The sequence below is a fragment of the Ictalurus furcatus genome, chromosome 19 (genome assembly GCF_023375685.1).
Source record: "Ictalurus furcatus strain D&B chromosome 19, Billie_1.0, whole genome shotgun sequence".
Lineage (NCBI taxonomy): Eukaryota > Metazoa > Chordata > Actinopteri > Siluriformes > Ictaluridae > Ictalurus > Ictalurus furcatus.
This window is the reverse complement of record NC_071273.1, coordinates 24194389-24210699: the sequence shown is the minus strand read 5'-3', so window position 1 is coordinate 24210699 and position 16311 is coordinate 24194389. Positions and strand designations below refer to the sequence as shown.

At 42.9% G+C, this 16311-nt stretch overlaps 1 protein-coding gene across 2 annotated transcripts in view; it reads left to right on the top strand.

The window, feature by feature from the left end:
* The window catches only part of kmt2e (lysine (K)-specific methyltransferase 2E), a 50241-nt gene that overhangs the window by 27881 nt on the left and 6049 nt on the right, over positions 1–16311 (top strand). For both annotated transcript variants that reach the window (XM_053649815.1, XM_053649814.1), the window contains 12 exons: positions 200–417; positions 2313–2452; positions 4756–4934; positions 5026–5064; positions 5417–5617; positions 5725–5855; positions 5956–6073; positions 6163–6272; positions 9587–9842; positions 12492–12590; positions 15520–15693; positions 15787–16101. In XM_053649815.1, the coding sequence (XP_053505790.1) occupies positions 200–417; positions 2313–2452; positions 4756–4934; positions 5026–5064; positions 5417–5617; positions 5725–5855; positions 5956–6073; positions 6163–6272; positions 9587–9842; positions 12492–12590; positions 15520–15693; positions 15787–16101 (1980 nt within the window). The remainder of the gene's footprint in view (positions 1–199; positions 418–2312; positions 2453–4755; positions 4935–5025; positions 5065–5416; positions 5618–5724; positions 5856–5955; positions 6074–6162; positions 6273–9586; positions 9843–12491; positions 12591–15519; positions 15694–15786; positions 16102–16311) is intronic.

Here is a 16311-nt window from a genome sequence, read left to right as displayed (position 1 = left end):
TGCACTCATAGGTGTGCCAATAATTGTTTTATATATATATATATATATATATATATATATATATATATATATATATATATATATATATACACCTCATAAACACCGTTACCCATAACCCCCCCTCTCTGCAAGGCAACACGAATACCACACTTTACTCAAACTGTGTCTTCCTCTGTGTGTGTGTTATTATTTTGCTCAGGATCATAACTATGGGGCTCGGCCGCCCCCGACGCCCCCCGCGTCCCCCCCGCCGTCGGTGTTGATGCGTCCGGGCGACGGTGTGTTCGGGCAGGACGAGGCGTCCCGAGGCACCACACTGAGCACATCGGAGGACGGCAGCTACGGAGCCGACATCACGCGCTGCATCTGCGGCTTCACCCACGACGACGGCTATATGATCTGCTGCGACAAGTGCAGGTGAGGGAGGGAGCGTGCATGGACATCACACCCACACGCGCGCACGCACGCACACGCACACACATGCGCACACACACAGTAAAATGTATGATGGATCTCTCCTGATTAAGATTTTTATTTATTTAAGAACGTCACGTCGTAGTTTTTATCCATTTACAGTTCGTAATGTTTATAATAACGTTTAATTTATATAACGCCTTTTCAGACGCTTTACAATAGCAGTACAATAAAACATAAACAATCAAACACAGCAAAACGCAACCTAGCAATAGATTTAGCAGGTCAGCCAGTGAGGGGAGCACCGCAGTAGTCAAGACTTGAGGAAATCAATGCATGAACCGGCGTTTCGTTTCAGCGTCTTCGAGGCTAACGAAGGGGCGGAGCCGAGCAACACGAAATATTTTTAACAGTACTAGATGGTTTAACGAGAGTGCTGTGAATGTCACAAGTGTTCCATCTCAGTTTTATACACTTCTCTCCAGCCTTTGCTGATAGTGGAGCGGTCTGGAGAGCGGGGCAGATCTACTCGCTGTTTAGATTTTAGCGTAAGAGCGATAATTGAAACCGTAGCGGTTGACCCGAAGGCGGTGTGTGTATGTATATATATATATATATATATATATATATATATATATATATATATATATAACGAATAGTAAGAGGTCCAAGAACCGATCCCTGAGGGACGCCTCATTTTCAGAGAGACTGTAGGCGACTGATAAGCCTGCACAGAAATGTAAAACTGTCTGTCAGTGAGATAAGAAGTCTGAAAGAAGGAAAGAAAGAACAGCAGTGCCCGTGACACCGGGAGAGAAGTCAGTCATGAGAGACAGTGTGGCCTGAGCGGACTACATATATATATATTAGGGCTGTAGCTAACGATTATTTTCATAATTGATTAGTCGACCGATTATTTTTTCGATTAATCGGATGGGGCGGGGCAAACTTCCAATATCATTTATTTAAAATTAAATCCACAGACTGAGTGTTACAAATTTTAACTTAAGACTAAAACTTCACACAACTGTTTGTCCAATTATATAAGGCTGAAAAGAACCCAATACATACACCAGAATATATATTTTTCATTTAGGACTGTAGTTTAATTCCCTGCCTTTTTTTTTTTGCATCTATAAAAGTGTATATCTATATGTATATGTTTATATATTGCTTTTTATGGATGCACAAAAAGCACTGATTCTACAGTCCTAGCAATCCCTGGTTGGTTGGTAGAACCTGTCACTCCCCAGGGAATTCGGTTCAAATACATTTTATTCTTGGTGTGACATTTAATTTGATTCTCTGAATGATCTTTTGTTTATTTTATCCATCAGTGCGACACTTGAACTCGTCTACCACTTATAGTAGGTTTTTGCAAATTATCATTTCATTTGTAAATAAATTTCAGATAAATCCATCAATGAACTCAGTCAGCTCAGTTAACGTGATATTTGTGAATGCACGCGAATAACCAAATTGATTCATTTAAAAACATCTCATTTGAATATATTTTGACACATTTGAATATATTTTGACCCCCTGCAATTACGCCACTGACCACTAGGGGTCTGCGGAAACACTGCACTAGACGATAGAGTTCGCAGTGCATAGTGTTAGTGTACAATACGTCATTTGGGACACAACTTATTTACTCTCCGAAGCACGTTTTCGGAACAGAAGTAACGTAATGAGTAAATGTACCGCGCGCAGACCAACTAATCAATAATGAGATTCGTTGACAACGATTTTCATAATCGATTATTATCGATTTACTTATGTGTGTGTGTGTATGTGTGTATATATATATATATATATATATATATATATATATATATATATATATATATATATATATATAATGTATGTACATCTGTGTGTGTGTGTGTGTGTCATAGCGTGTGGCAGCATATAGACTGTATGGGTATCGATCGGCAGCACATTCCCGAGACGTACCTGTGTGAGCGCTGCCAGCCGCGAAGTCTCGACCGAGAGCGCGCCATCCTTCTGCAGACCAGGAAGAGAGAGAACATGTCTGGTGAGTCCTTGTATCTCACACATACACACACACACACACACACACACACCACGTCCTCTCTGTGTATTAAACACTCCATTGTAACACACAAGAATGTCAACAGCTGCCCCCTGCTGGATCTTCTGTGTCGTAACATACTGCACGCGCGCGCGCGCTCACACACATGTCCCCAGAAGCGCATTAAGTAAGGCGCTGGGTGGAATGTGCGTCACGTTGTGAGCATGCTGTTTCCGTAGCGACGCACTAAAACACTGACAATGAATAACTAACATACAAAGAATTCACAGCATTGCGTTAGAGTAACGTCTCAGTGTAACGTTTTTATTTCAGCTTTCACACGTTTTTGTCGATACGTGTTTAAGTTAGTAAATAAAATGTCGACTGATATTCAGTGCCAGTGTGGTCGGAGTGAAACCGAGTAAAATTAATAAATACGACCTGAGGAAATATTGAGTAAACGGACTAAAGGGTGTGAACGCCGGAGCTGGCCCGGGATTGGCCCAGGTTACCTCTATTACTTTGATCGTTTTATGCGCTTTAGTTTATAAATAATCGCACTTTAACAGACAGTTCGTCCTTTGCAGTAAACAATATAAACACCGCGAGGTTTGGTTTGTATTCATTCATTGCGCCCTCTGGTGGACCCGTCGGTTTAATAATCTGGTGTTCACTCGTATTAGTATTTTCCCCCAAAATTGAAATAATGTCTTTTAGAAGTTTGAATTTTGGAAATATTTAAGTGAACATTATGATTAGAATTATATCCGTGCTGTAAAATGGACTTAAAATGACAATAATATCGTTTATCGCCGTTATTTCTGGGACGATATTTTCTAGTTATGGTGACATGTCTTTAAAAATACTCTATAATTCACAGCTCCTTTGTTTATTACTTTGTTTGTTTAGTTTTCAATAATTTGCTTATTTTGAATTTTATTCGGTTTAACGATTTTAACTTTATTTTGATTTTTTTTTAAAATTTATTTATTTGTAAGTTTATCCTAATAGTTTATTTAAATTATAATTCTAAATAATAATTTCTTATTTATAAATAATTTCCTTTAACTTAACGTTTAGTTTTTGTCATTAATTCATTTATTTATTTTTCTCTGTACTAAATAATTTTGTCACTACCGATTCTTTAAATGTTCTTTTATTATCATTCGTGTATTTTATAGTTTGTTGGGTTTTTTTTTAATTCGGTAATTTATTTGCTCATTTATTTATTGACTGTTTTAATTAAACTAAAATAATTCGACGTTAGAACGCATTTGTGTTTTTTTAATAATAGAAATGCTTTTGTTTATAAATGTCTTCTACGGTTATTTTAAGCATAAATTAAATAAACGGCGTTAAAAAAAGTTTAATAAGAAAATCAAAGGGATATAACACCAAATTAAATTTTACATTTATTGCATTAACACCCAATATTTTACATTTTACATTAAACACTCAGTATTTTACATCAAACACTCAATATTTTACATTTTACATTAAACACTCAGTATTTTACATTAAACACTCAATATTTTACATTAAACACTCAGTATTTTACATTAAACACTCAGTATTTTACATTAAACACTCAATATTTTACATTAAACACTCAGTATTTTACATTAAACACTCAGTATTTTACATTAAACACTCAATATTTTACATTAAACACTCAGTATTTTACATTAAACACTCAGTATTTTACATTAAACACTCAATATTTTACATTAAACACTCAGTATTTTACATTAAACACTCAGTATTTTACATTAAACACTCAGTATTTTACATTAAACACTCAATATTTTACATTAAACACTCAGTATTTTACATTAAACACTCAGTATTTTACATTAAACACTTAATATTTTACATTAAACACTCAGAATCTTACATTAAACACTCAGAATCTTACATTAAACACTCAGAATCTTACATTAAACACTCAGTATTTTACATTTTACATTAAACACTCAGTATCTTACATTAAACACTCAGAATCTTACATTAAACACTCAGTATCTTACATTAAACACTCAGTATTTTACATTAAACACTCAGTATTTTACATTTTATATTAAACACTCAGTATCTTACATTAAACACTCAGTATCTTACATTAAACACTCAGTATTTTACATTAAACACTCAGTATTTTACATTTTATATTAAACACTCAGAATTTTACATTAAACACTGAATATTGCAGAAAAAACTTTTTATTTTCTTTTGCGCTGTTTTGAGAATCGAAGTACTGGAGTTATATTGAGAACCATAATTAAAGAGTGTGTGTGTATGTGTTTCAGATGGAGACACCAGTGCTACAGAGAGTGGTGATGAAGTTCCTCTGGAGCTCTACACCACCTTCCAACACACGCCGAGCAGCATCACACTCACCACCGGCCGCCTCGGCAACAAGCAGAACGACAAAAAGCGCAAGAAGAGCGGAGAGAAGGAGCCGGCCCCGCCCGCCCGCGCCAAGAAGGTCCACACACACATACACACACACACACACACACAGAGTTGCTGGAGTGAGATGTGTTGTATCTTACTATCTTCATATCTCCATTGTCCAGGCGTTTAGAGAAGGCTCCAGGAAATCCAACAGAGTCAAGGTGTGTCACATGACTGTACTGCACTAAACACTGTGCGCGCGCGCGTGTGTATGCGCGCGTGTGTATGCGTGAGTGTGTACGTGTGTGTGTCTTTGTGAGTGCTTGTGTATGCGTATGAGCGCTTGTGTATGCGTATGAGCGTGTGTATGCGTGAGTGTGTACGTGTGTGTGTCTTTGTGTGTGAGTGCTTGTGTATGCGTATGAGCGCTTGTGTATGCGTATGAGCGTGTGTATGCGTATGCGGATCGTTTGTGTGTGTGTTTGTGTTCCTGATGTATTTGCTGTGTGTGTAGTAATGGTTTGCAGTTTGATAGTGTATGTTAATGTGTGTGTGTGTGTGTGTGTGTGTCAGGGCTCAGCTCCGGAGTGTGAGCCCATGGACTCTCCGTCTCTGTGGGAGAGTAAGGTGAAGACGTGGATGGAGCGCTACGAGGAGGCGAGCACCAATCAGTACAGCGATGACGTGCGAGTGCTGCTGCGTGTCAAAGAGGCTCGGGACGGCAAAACACTCGCCTACAACACACACCCCGCTGCCTTCAAACCACCTGTAGAGGTACACACACACACACACCTCCACTGCCTTCAGACCACCTGTAGAGGTACACACACACACAGCTTCACTGTAGGAGTGTGTATGTTGATTGTTTGGTGGTGTTTCAGAGTCAGGTGCAGAAGAATAAGCGTATCCTGAAGGCGGTGAGGGATTTAGCAGCGGACGCTCTGCTGATCGAGTACAGGGGGAAGTTCATGCTCCGCCAGCAGTTTGAGGCTAACGGCTACTTCTTTAAGAGGTAAAGAGCTCCATAACTGTCTGTTTATTTTACCATAAATTACCATAAATAGGTGGACAGGAAGTGTGTTGAGGTGTTGTGTCGTGGCATGTCCCTGCAGGCCGTACCCGTTCGTATTGTTTTACTCAAAGTTTGACGGTTTGGAGATGTGTGTGGACGCGCGCAGCTTTGGAAACGAAGCGCGGTTTATTCGCCGATCCTGCACACCCAACGCAGAGGTGAGCGATCACCAACAGCACCACACCATGTTATACAATAACTGCGACTGAAACCAGTGTGCAATCATTATTTCCTGTTCCTGCCTCAGGTGCGTCATGTGATCGAGGATGGCATGTTGCACTTATACATCTACTCGCTAAGGTCGATAATCAAAGGCAGTGAGATCACCATCGGGTTCGACTACGACTACAGCAACTGGTGAGTACACACACACACACACACACGCACATACATTCTTAAAGTTCAGTGGATTTTGTACATCATGGAACAGCAGCATTCACTCCAACGTTCGCCTTCAGACCCCAACAATCGCCTTCAACATTCCCCTTCAGACCCCAACATTCACCTTCATCATTCGCCTCAGACCCCAACAATCGCCTTCAACATTCCCCTTCAGACCCCAACATTCGCCTTCAGCATTCCCCTTCAGACCCCAACATTCAAATTCAGAACCCAACGTTCCCCTTCAGACCCCAACAATCGCCTTCAACATTCCCCATCAGACCCCAACATTCACCTTCAACATTCGCTTTCAGACCCCAACGTTCACCTTCAACATTCGCCTCAGACCCCAACATTCACCTTCAACATTCCCCTTCAGACTCCAACATTCACCTTCAACATTCCCCATCAGACCCCAACATTCACCTTCAACATTCGCCTCAGACCCCAACATTCACCTTCAACATTCCCCTTCAGACCCCAACGTTTGCCTTCACATTCCCCTTCAGACCCCAACATTCGTCTTCAGCATTTCCCTTCAGACCCCAACATTCATCTTCAACATTCCCCTTCAGACCCCAACATTCACCTTCAGAACCCAGCGTTCCCCTTCAGACCCCAACATTCGCCTTCAACATTCCCCTTCAGACCCCAACGTTCGCCTTCAACATTCGCTTTCAGACCCCAACATTCCCCTTCAGACCCTAACATTCGCCTTCAACATTCCCCTTCAGACCCCAACGTTTGCCTTCAACATTCCCCTTCAGACCCCAACATTCGCCTTCAACATTTCCCTTCAGACCCCAACATTCGCCTTCAACATTTCCCTTCAGACCCCAACATTCGCCTTCAACATTCCCCTTCAGACCCCAACATTCGCCTTCAACATTCACCTTCAGACCCCAACATTCGCCTTCAACATTCACCTTCAGACCCCAACATTCGCCTTCAACATTCACCTTCAGACCCCAACATTCGCCTTCAACATTCGCTCTCAGACCCCAACATTCACCTTCAGAACCCAGCGTTCCCCTTCAGACCCCAACATTCGCCTTCAACATTCGCTTTCAGACCCCAACATTCGCCTTCAACATTTCCCTTCAGACCCCAACATTCGCCTTCAACATTTCCCTTCAGACCCCAACATTCGCCTTCAACATTCCCCTTCAGACCCCAACATTCGCCTTCAACATTCACCTTCAGACCCCAACATTCGCCTTCAACATTCACCTTCAGACCCCAACATTCGCCTTCAACATTCGCTCTCAGACCCCAACATTCACCTTCAGAACCCAGCGTTCCCCTTCAGACCCCAACATTCGCCTTCAACATTCGCTTTCAGACCCCAACATTCGCCTTCAACATTCGCTGTCAGACCCCAACATTCCCCTTCAGACCCCAACAATTGCCTTCAACATTCCCCTTCAGACCCCAACATTCCCCTTCAGACCCCAACATTCGCCTTCAACATTCACCTCAGACCCCAACATTCGTCTTCAACATTCCCCTTCAGACCCCAACGTTTGCCTTCAACATTCCCCTTCAGACTCCAACATTCGCCTTCAACATTCCCCTTCAGGCCCCAACATTCGTCTTCAACATTCCCCTTCAGACCCCAGCATTCACCTTCAGAACCCAGCGTTCCCCTTCAGACCCCAACATTCGCCTTCAACATTCACCTTCAGACCCCAACATTCGCCTTCAACATTCATCTTCAACATTCCCCTTCAGACCCCAACATTCACCTTCAGAACCCAGCGTTCCCCTTCAGACCCCAACATTCGCCTTCAACATTCCCCTTCAGACCCCAACGTTCGCCTTCAACATTCGCTTTCAGACCCCAACATTCCCCTTCAGACCCTAACATTCGCCTTCAACATTCCCCTTCAGACCCCAACGTTTGCCTTCAACATTCCCCTTCAGACCCCAACATTCGCCTTCAACATTTCCCTTCAGACCCCAACATTCGCCTTCAACATTCACCTCAGACCCCAACATTCGTCTTCAACATTCCCCTTCAGACCCCAACGTTTGCCTTCAACATTCCCCTTCAGACTCCAACATTCGCCTTCAACATTCCCCTTCAGGCCCCAACATTCGTCTTCAACATTCCCCTTCAGACCCCAACATTCACCTTCAGAACCCAGCGTTCCCCTTCAGACCCCAACATTCGCCTTCAACATTCCCCTTCAGACCCCAACATTCGCCTTCAACATTCCCCTTCAGACCCCAACATTCGCCTTCAACATTCGCTTTCAGACCCCAACGTTCGCCTTCAACATTCGCTTTCAGACCCCAACATTCCCCTTCAGACCCTAACATTCGCCTTCAACATTCCCCTTCAGACCCCAACGTTTGCCTTCAACATTCCCCTTCAGACCCCAACATTCGTCTTCAGCATTTCCCTTCAGACCCCAACATTCGCCTTCAACATTCCCCTTCAGACCCCAACATTCGCCTTCAACATTCCCCTTCAGACCCCAACATTCGTCTTCAACATTCCCCTTCAGACCCCAACATTCGCCTTCAACATTCCCCTTCAGGCCCCAACATTCGCCTTCAACATTCCCCTTCAGACCCCGACATTCGTCTTCAACATTTCCCTTCAGACCCCAACATTCACCTTCAACATTCCCCTTCAGACCCCAACATTCACCTTCAGAACCCAACATTCCCCTTCAGATCCCAATATTCGCCTTCAACATTCGCTTTCAGACCCCAACGTTCGCCTTCAACATTCGCTTTCAGACCCCAACATTCCCCTTCAGACCCCAACATTAACCTTCAACATTCGCCTTCAACATTCCCCTTCAGGCCCCAACATTCGCCTTCAACATTCCCCTTCAGGCCCCAACATTCGCCTTCAACATTCCCCTTCAGACCCCAACATTCGCCTTCAACATTCCCCTTCAGACCCCGACATTCGTCTTCAACATTCCCCTTCAGACCCCAACATTCGCCTTCAACATTTCCCTTCAGACCCCAACATTCACCTTCAACATTCCCCTTTAGACCTCAACATTCGCCTTCAACATTCCCCTTCAGACCCCAACATTCACTTTCAGACCCCAACATTCGCCTTCAACATTCACCCTCAGACCCCAACATTCGCCTTCAACATTCGCCTTCAGACCCCAACATTCACCTTCAGAACCCAGCGTTCACCTTCAACGTTCAACTTCAGACCCCAACGTTCACCTTCAAAAATCACCAACATTCACCTTCTCAAAAAAGTATAGAATAACCATGTACACCCTCTTTGACACTCATCTCTCTGTCTGTGTGTGTAGTAAATATAAGGTGGACTGTGCATGTGTAAGAGGGAATCAGGAATGTCCTGTTCTCAAACACAACCTGGAGCCAACAGAGAACCTGGGTTCTGCTACACGGCGCAGAGGAAGGAAAGATAAAGAGCCGGCGATTCGGGACGAGGCCGGACAGAACCAGAACCTCACCCTGGACTGTGAAGGACCCAAGGGTAAACCGAACAACGACAGCAAACAGAGGAAGCTGTCTCCTCTACGAGTGTCCATCTCTAACAACCAGGTATAGTGTGTACACACACACACACACACACACACACACACACACACGCTGTGTTATCACATAGATATTGCATTCACACTCATTTACTTTCTTTTTATTCTTACATGGTACAGGATATCTTTATTTTACATTTCTTTACTTACACTTATTGCATGTTTGCTTCTTTGTCATGTTGGCAGCCATTTTGTTCTCCATCCTCTTCATCCCTTCTTCCTCCTCATCCCTCTTTCCTCACCTCTCTGTTACATTACATCTCTAGATGAGTGATAGAGTATTAATCTATCCTGTCCGCTTTGTGGTATTTACACACCCAGGTTACACTTTGTGTTTTTAGCCTGGGTTACTCTCTGGGGTAGTTAAATAACCTGGGTTACTCACTCAGGTAGTTATTTATCCTGGGTTACTCTCTCAGGTAGTTCTTTATCCTGGGTTACTCTCTGGGGTAGTTATTTAACCTGGGTTACCCACTCAGGTAGTTCTTTATCCTGGGTTACTCTCTGGGGTAGTTATTTAACCTGGGTTACCCACTCAGGTAGTTCTTTATCCTGGGTTACTCTCTGGGGTAGTTATTTAACCTGGGATACTCACTCAGGTAGTTCTTTATCCTGGGTTACTCTCTGGGTTAGATCTTTATCCTGGGTTACTCTCTCGTTTAGTTATTTATCCTGGGTTACTCTCTTGGGTAGTTCTTTATCCTGGGTTACTCTCTCGGGTAGTTCTTTATCCTGGGTTACTCTCTCGGGTAGTTCTTTATCCTGGGTTACTCTCTCGGGTAGTTCTTTATCCTGGGTTACTCTCTCAGGTAGTTCTTTAGCCTGGGTTACTCTCTCGGGTAGTTCTTTAGCCTGGGTTACTCTCTCGGGTAGTTCTTTATCCTGGGTTACTCTCTCGGGTAGTTCTTTATCCTGGGTTACTCTCTCTGGTAGTTATTTATCCTGGGTTACTCTCTCTGGTTGTTATTTATCCTGGGTTACTCTCTCGGGTAGTTCTTTATCCTGGGTTACTCTCTTGAGTACTTATTTATCCTGGGTTACTCTCTCGGGTAGTTCTTTATCATGGGTTACTCTCTCGGGTAGTTCTTTATCCTGGGTTACTCTCTTGGGTACTTATTTATCCTGGGTTACTCTCTCAGGTAGTTCTTTATCCTGGGTTACTCTCTATGGTAGTTATTTACAATGGGTTACTCTCTCGGGTAGTTCTTTATCCTGGGTTACTCTCTCGGGTAGTTCTTTATCCTGGGTTACTCTCTCGGGTAGTTCTTTAGCCTGGGTTACTCTCTCGGGTAGTTCTTTATCCTGGGTTACTCTCTCGGGTAGTTCTTTATCATGGTTTACTCTCTCGGGTAGTTCTTTAGCCTGGGTTACTCTCTCGGGTAGTTCTTTAGCCTGGGTTACTCTCTCGGGTAGTTATTTTAGAATTTTTTAGATAGTTTTTCAATTGTGTTTTTAAGATAATTTTCCTGGACGGTATTTTAACATGATTCTTTCTCTGCATATTCTGTTACTGTGGCTCATTTCTCGTTTTTGTTCCCCTGGGCCATGTTTCTGGATTTTTACGTTTTAGTTTGGACCTCCTTTAGAGTGGATCATTTTTCCCATCAATTTAACCGAGGTCATTTTTCAGAAATCTTTCACAAAGCAGTTAAACGAGTTGTTTGGCAAATCGAATGTTATCTGGATCGTAATGAAGGTCAGCTGCGACAGCACTGATGTGGACATGCGACAGCAGCCACCACTGATCAGTGCACACACACACACACACACACACACACACACACACACACTTACACTTTATTAAATATCACAGATTTGTACTTCATTCATTACTGATTGTGCATTGTTTCGATAATGAACTTTGTTTAAATAATCGTTTAAAATTATGCATTTATGTTAAACAGTTGTTTTGTTTTTAAATACAGAAGAGTCGTTGTCATGATCCTCTGTCCACATTTTTCCCCTTCTTCTTTAAAGATCTTCCCTCGTTAACCAAATATAAAATCAGTCCATAAAATAAAGAAAACTTAGTACAGGTGGTGATGGAGTCAGTGTGGCAGGAAAGAAAATTCGAAAAATTAATAAAATTACTACAAAAAATAAAACAAATAAACAATAAAACATGGGTGAAAAATAAAATATAATTTAATACTCGCAAGCAGAGTATAATTACATAAAATTTAAATGAATTGAATTAACAAAATCTACAAAATAAATATAAAAATAAATCAAATAAAAATAAGATAATGGCTTTAATTATTCTGTCAAAGAAAGAGTTAAGAGGTATGAATAATAAATAAAGAGTTAAATTTCTTTAAATACAAAGATGAAAGGCTCGTTGTACTTTAGATTTAAAATTATGAGTAAATAGGAAAAATATCAACATAAAAGATAATAATAAATATACTAAATAAGAATAATCAAAAGAGAAATGTACTGTGTGATGCCTTCCTTTGGGAATGTGGAGAAATAAACAGAATAAAGCGGCCGGCGCTTGACCCTAAACGCCGACCCAGAGCAAGAGGGGTCTCGCCGGCTCGTCGTCTCCCCATCGTTCCTCCTGCTCTCTTTCTCTCTATCTCCCCCTGTGTCATCCCTCTCTCCTGGTGCTGAATGAAGGCAGAGGATGAATAAGGCCCCTCTCCCCCTCTTACAGGATCCTGAGTTATTTGAGGATCTAGAAGAGCAAACCTCCGTTAGCAATGACGTAGAGATGGAGACGGAGGAGCACATGGCAGAGAGGAGGAGGAAGATGGTAAGTGTGTGCGTGACGTCGGGGCAGACGCTGGTGTCGCCGCGGCGCTCGCTCGCTCGCTCACGGTTTCCACGGAAACTCTGCTGCAACCCCTCCTGCCCTCCCTCTTACGCAGGCATCCCTTTTGCCCTGTGGGTGTGTGTTGACGTGTGTGTTGAGGCATGTGTGTGCGAGACTGAGTCTCTACTGCCACCTGCTGCCTCGCTGGTGCTTCTTCCTTTGCTTAACCCTGAACAATCCTTTTCACATTCCCATCTTCAACCTTCCATCAGTGTTCACGTTCTCTTTTCCTTTATAACTCACACTTGTGCTTTTCTAAAGCTCTGTATAATTTATACACCTATATCGACATTTCTCCATTAACCTAGTCGAGATCAGTGTTGGGTTCAGATGATCAGGGATTGGGTTTGTACCTTGCCTAAGTATTCACCCTAAATTAGTTTCCATAAACTGCAGAGACATAATTTTGTTGAATGGGGTCGACCTGTATGTAAATGATGTCTCTTTCTGGAAGAATGATCTCTCTTTCTGGAAGAACACCAGGATGGCATCATGGAGCTATCGAAACAAGTCAGGGACAGGAAAAGTATCAGAGTTCGGTTGTTTAAATAACAAAAACTTTCAATCAACGTTAAACGTGACAATTCTTTGTTAAAATGGAAAGAATATGGCATCTCCTTGATTCTCTCTAAAGGAGGCAGTCTGGCAGTTTAGAGTGACTGAGTAAAGAAGGGATTAGTCAGAGAAGCAACCAAGAGGCCAAGGGTGACTCTGATCACGGTGCTACCACCACCATGCTTCACAGTGGGGATGGTGTTCTCAGGGAGACTTTGTGACACATAATCCCAATGAAGTCTGTCCCAAGATCAGTGGAGGGGGTCGATACTTATGCAATGCACTGCAAAACATAAGTTGAAATGACTGAAACGATGTCAAATAGAAATGGCATTCTCCTGGAGCTTTTCTTCAAACACCATCCTTTCCACTCGTGTCCTTTATCACGAAGGACACGAGTGGAAAGGATGGTGTTTGAAGAAAAGTCCTCTTTCCGTTCGGAGGAGGACGGTAACTCCAGAGTGATTCAACACGTCAGTGGACGATTGCGGAGCTCGCTGGATATTTCAGGCGCTGCATCTGTAGAAGATTAAACCTTCATGTCCATCTCTCACTAGCAGGTGTTCAACATCTTCAAACTACTGAAAGCCTGCTATTCTGAAACCATGAGGTCACGGACATGTGTGTGTGTCTCTCTCTCTCTCTCTCTCTCTCTCTCTCTCTCTCTCTCTCTTTGGAGAACTGTCCCAGCTGTCACATTGCATTGCTGAGTCATACTGACAGGATGCTGTAGTGTTGCTCAGCTAGTAATGACGGAGAAAACACAATAACCCTCTGTACCACTGCTGCTTTAAATACATCCTCCTCTTTTCCACTTCCTCTCTCTAATTCCCTCGGCTGGATTGCTTGGTTGGCTGGCTGCAGTGACGTTTCCGAGCTGGGGGATCAAGTCGATGTTACTATAGACACCAGGAGCTTAAGGCTTTGCTCCAGATTTATAAACCAGAACAAAACATACCATGTTCCACATCTTAACTTTTTGTTCTTTTGGTTTATATTTGGTTTGATCATTCCAGTGGCTCCACTCATGCACGACATATGCTGAAACTTTAGTGCTCGCTAGTTAGCAAGCTAGCTCACTAGCAGACTAGCCGAGCGTTCGCCCAGATCCCACACTGTTTCAGGTGCGTTTTTGCACTTGTTACTGACAGGAGAATGAGCAACAGCGCACATCATTTTTAATCTTTTTTGGCAACTCCAAGATCTGATTATCAGTTACCAGGACGTTAATTTACATTTCTTGCCTTTTTTTTCAGTTTTGAGGGCTGTTTAATGTTTAATAATTAATGGAATAAATCTTGCTTAGGAGCTACCGGAATCTCCTGCCGCCAACAATGTCCCCTCTTGGCCACGCCCCTTCCAGCAAATCTGATCACACTTCCTCAATCTGTAACTCGCACTGCTGAGTCTGGTTTGCTCTCAAGTCTTTGTTACGAGGCCTGTTCTGTTCGTAGCAATCTGCCAGCTCTAATTACAAAAACCTGACATGAGACCGTGAATAATCGGTGTGTATTTATGTTTATTTTGCTTCTCCATGTTGATGTCGAAAGAGTATCATGGAGAACGGGCATGATATCTTTGTAGATTATGATCTTAAATTGTGGGAATCATATAAAAAGTGTGGTTTTGTTCTTTCATTGAGTTTTTATAGAGTTTACATGTGACATTCAATTCAGTACAATTTTATTTGTATAGCTCTTTTAACAATGGACATTACAGAAAGCATCTTTACAGAAATATATAAACACAGGATACAAATTTTAAGTGTGAATTTATACCTATTGAGCGAGCCAGTGGTAACGGTGGTGAGGAAAACCTCTCTAAGGTGATATGGGAGGGTTTAAAAAGAGTCAAATCTTAAACCAAGTGTCTTGCACATTTTACGTAGCTGGTGTGGATTAAAATGGAAATGAACGAGGGCTTTGACGGTGCATCCTTTACTCTGATGTCCCCATCTGTAAGTGACAGCTGAAGTAACTGCCATAAACGTGTCCAAGTTGATGAAAATTTGGTCAAAGGTGTGGACTGCGGCTGAGCTTTTATGGGTTGTTGGTGAGTCACAGACTGATCCGTCCTTGATGTTTGTTCAGAAGCACTTCTAGGCATTTCAGAGTGGGAACTGAACATGGTAGGGGAAGACAAGTAAGTAAGGTAGGAGCATTACAGCTTGTTGGCCCCCAAAAGATTTTCTAAAAAAGCTCTGATGCTATCTGTTCTGTGCCTTTTCTCTGCTGCTGGTTTCCTGCCTACGCGACTCCCAGCGGTTTCCCACGCATCCTTATCCCGCTCTTGCTTTGTCTTGATGTTTGTATAGACGCGTGAGGAGAGGAAGATGGAGGCCATCCTGCAGGCGTTTGCCCGCATGGAGAAGAGGGAGAAACGGAGGGAGCAAGCTCTGGAAAGAATCGGCACCAAGGGAGAGGTGGGAACTCGTGGTGAAATCAAAGAAGAGCCTCCTGCTACTCCAGAGGTCGAGTCACCTGCTACGGTAGGCAACAGATTTATTTTTTATTCTTAGCTGGAGTATCGGTATAATTCGGATTATTCTGACTCAGTCCGTGGTCGTGTTTTTGATGTTCAGCCGTTGTTGGAGCCGGTGAAGGAGGAGGTGGCTCAGAAGGCAGCGAAGGTCAGCCGGAACAAGCAGAGGAAGAGTTTCTCTCGGAACCGAACACATATCGGGCAGCAGAGACGGCGAACACGCACGGCCAGCGCCTGCTCCGACCCGCCGCCGGCGTCCCCCGGAGACGCTCTGGAAACCCAGCTAATGGCCGAAACGCAGGATGGGGAGACTGGAGCGGTGCCTGAGACTGAAGCTCCACCTTCTCACAGCCCAGACGCCACTGCCAGCCCACCTCACACTTCACCTGGGCACAAGTATCCCAAAACGAAAAAGGTAAAAGGGAACCCTCTCTTAACACCACTGACATTACTGAATCTGAAGAGCTTCGGCCTCTAAGTTAACTTATTTTAGCCCAAATACAAATTAAAAATATGGCAGTGTTCATCTGAATGTCCAGCATTGCTGGCCCAAACAACATGATTTGCCCAATCTCCAGACCAAGGTCATGTCAACAGTTACAATTACATGATGATTGGATTAACA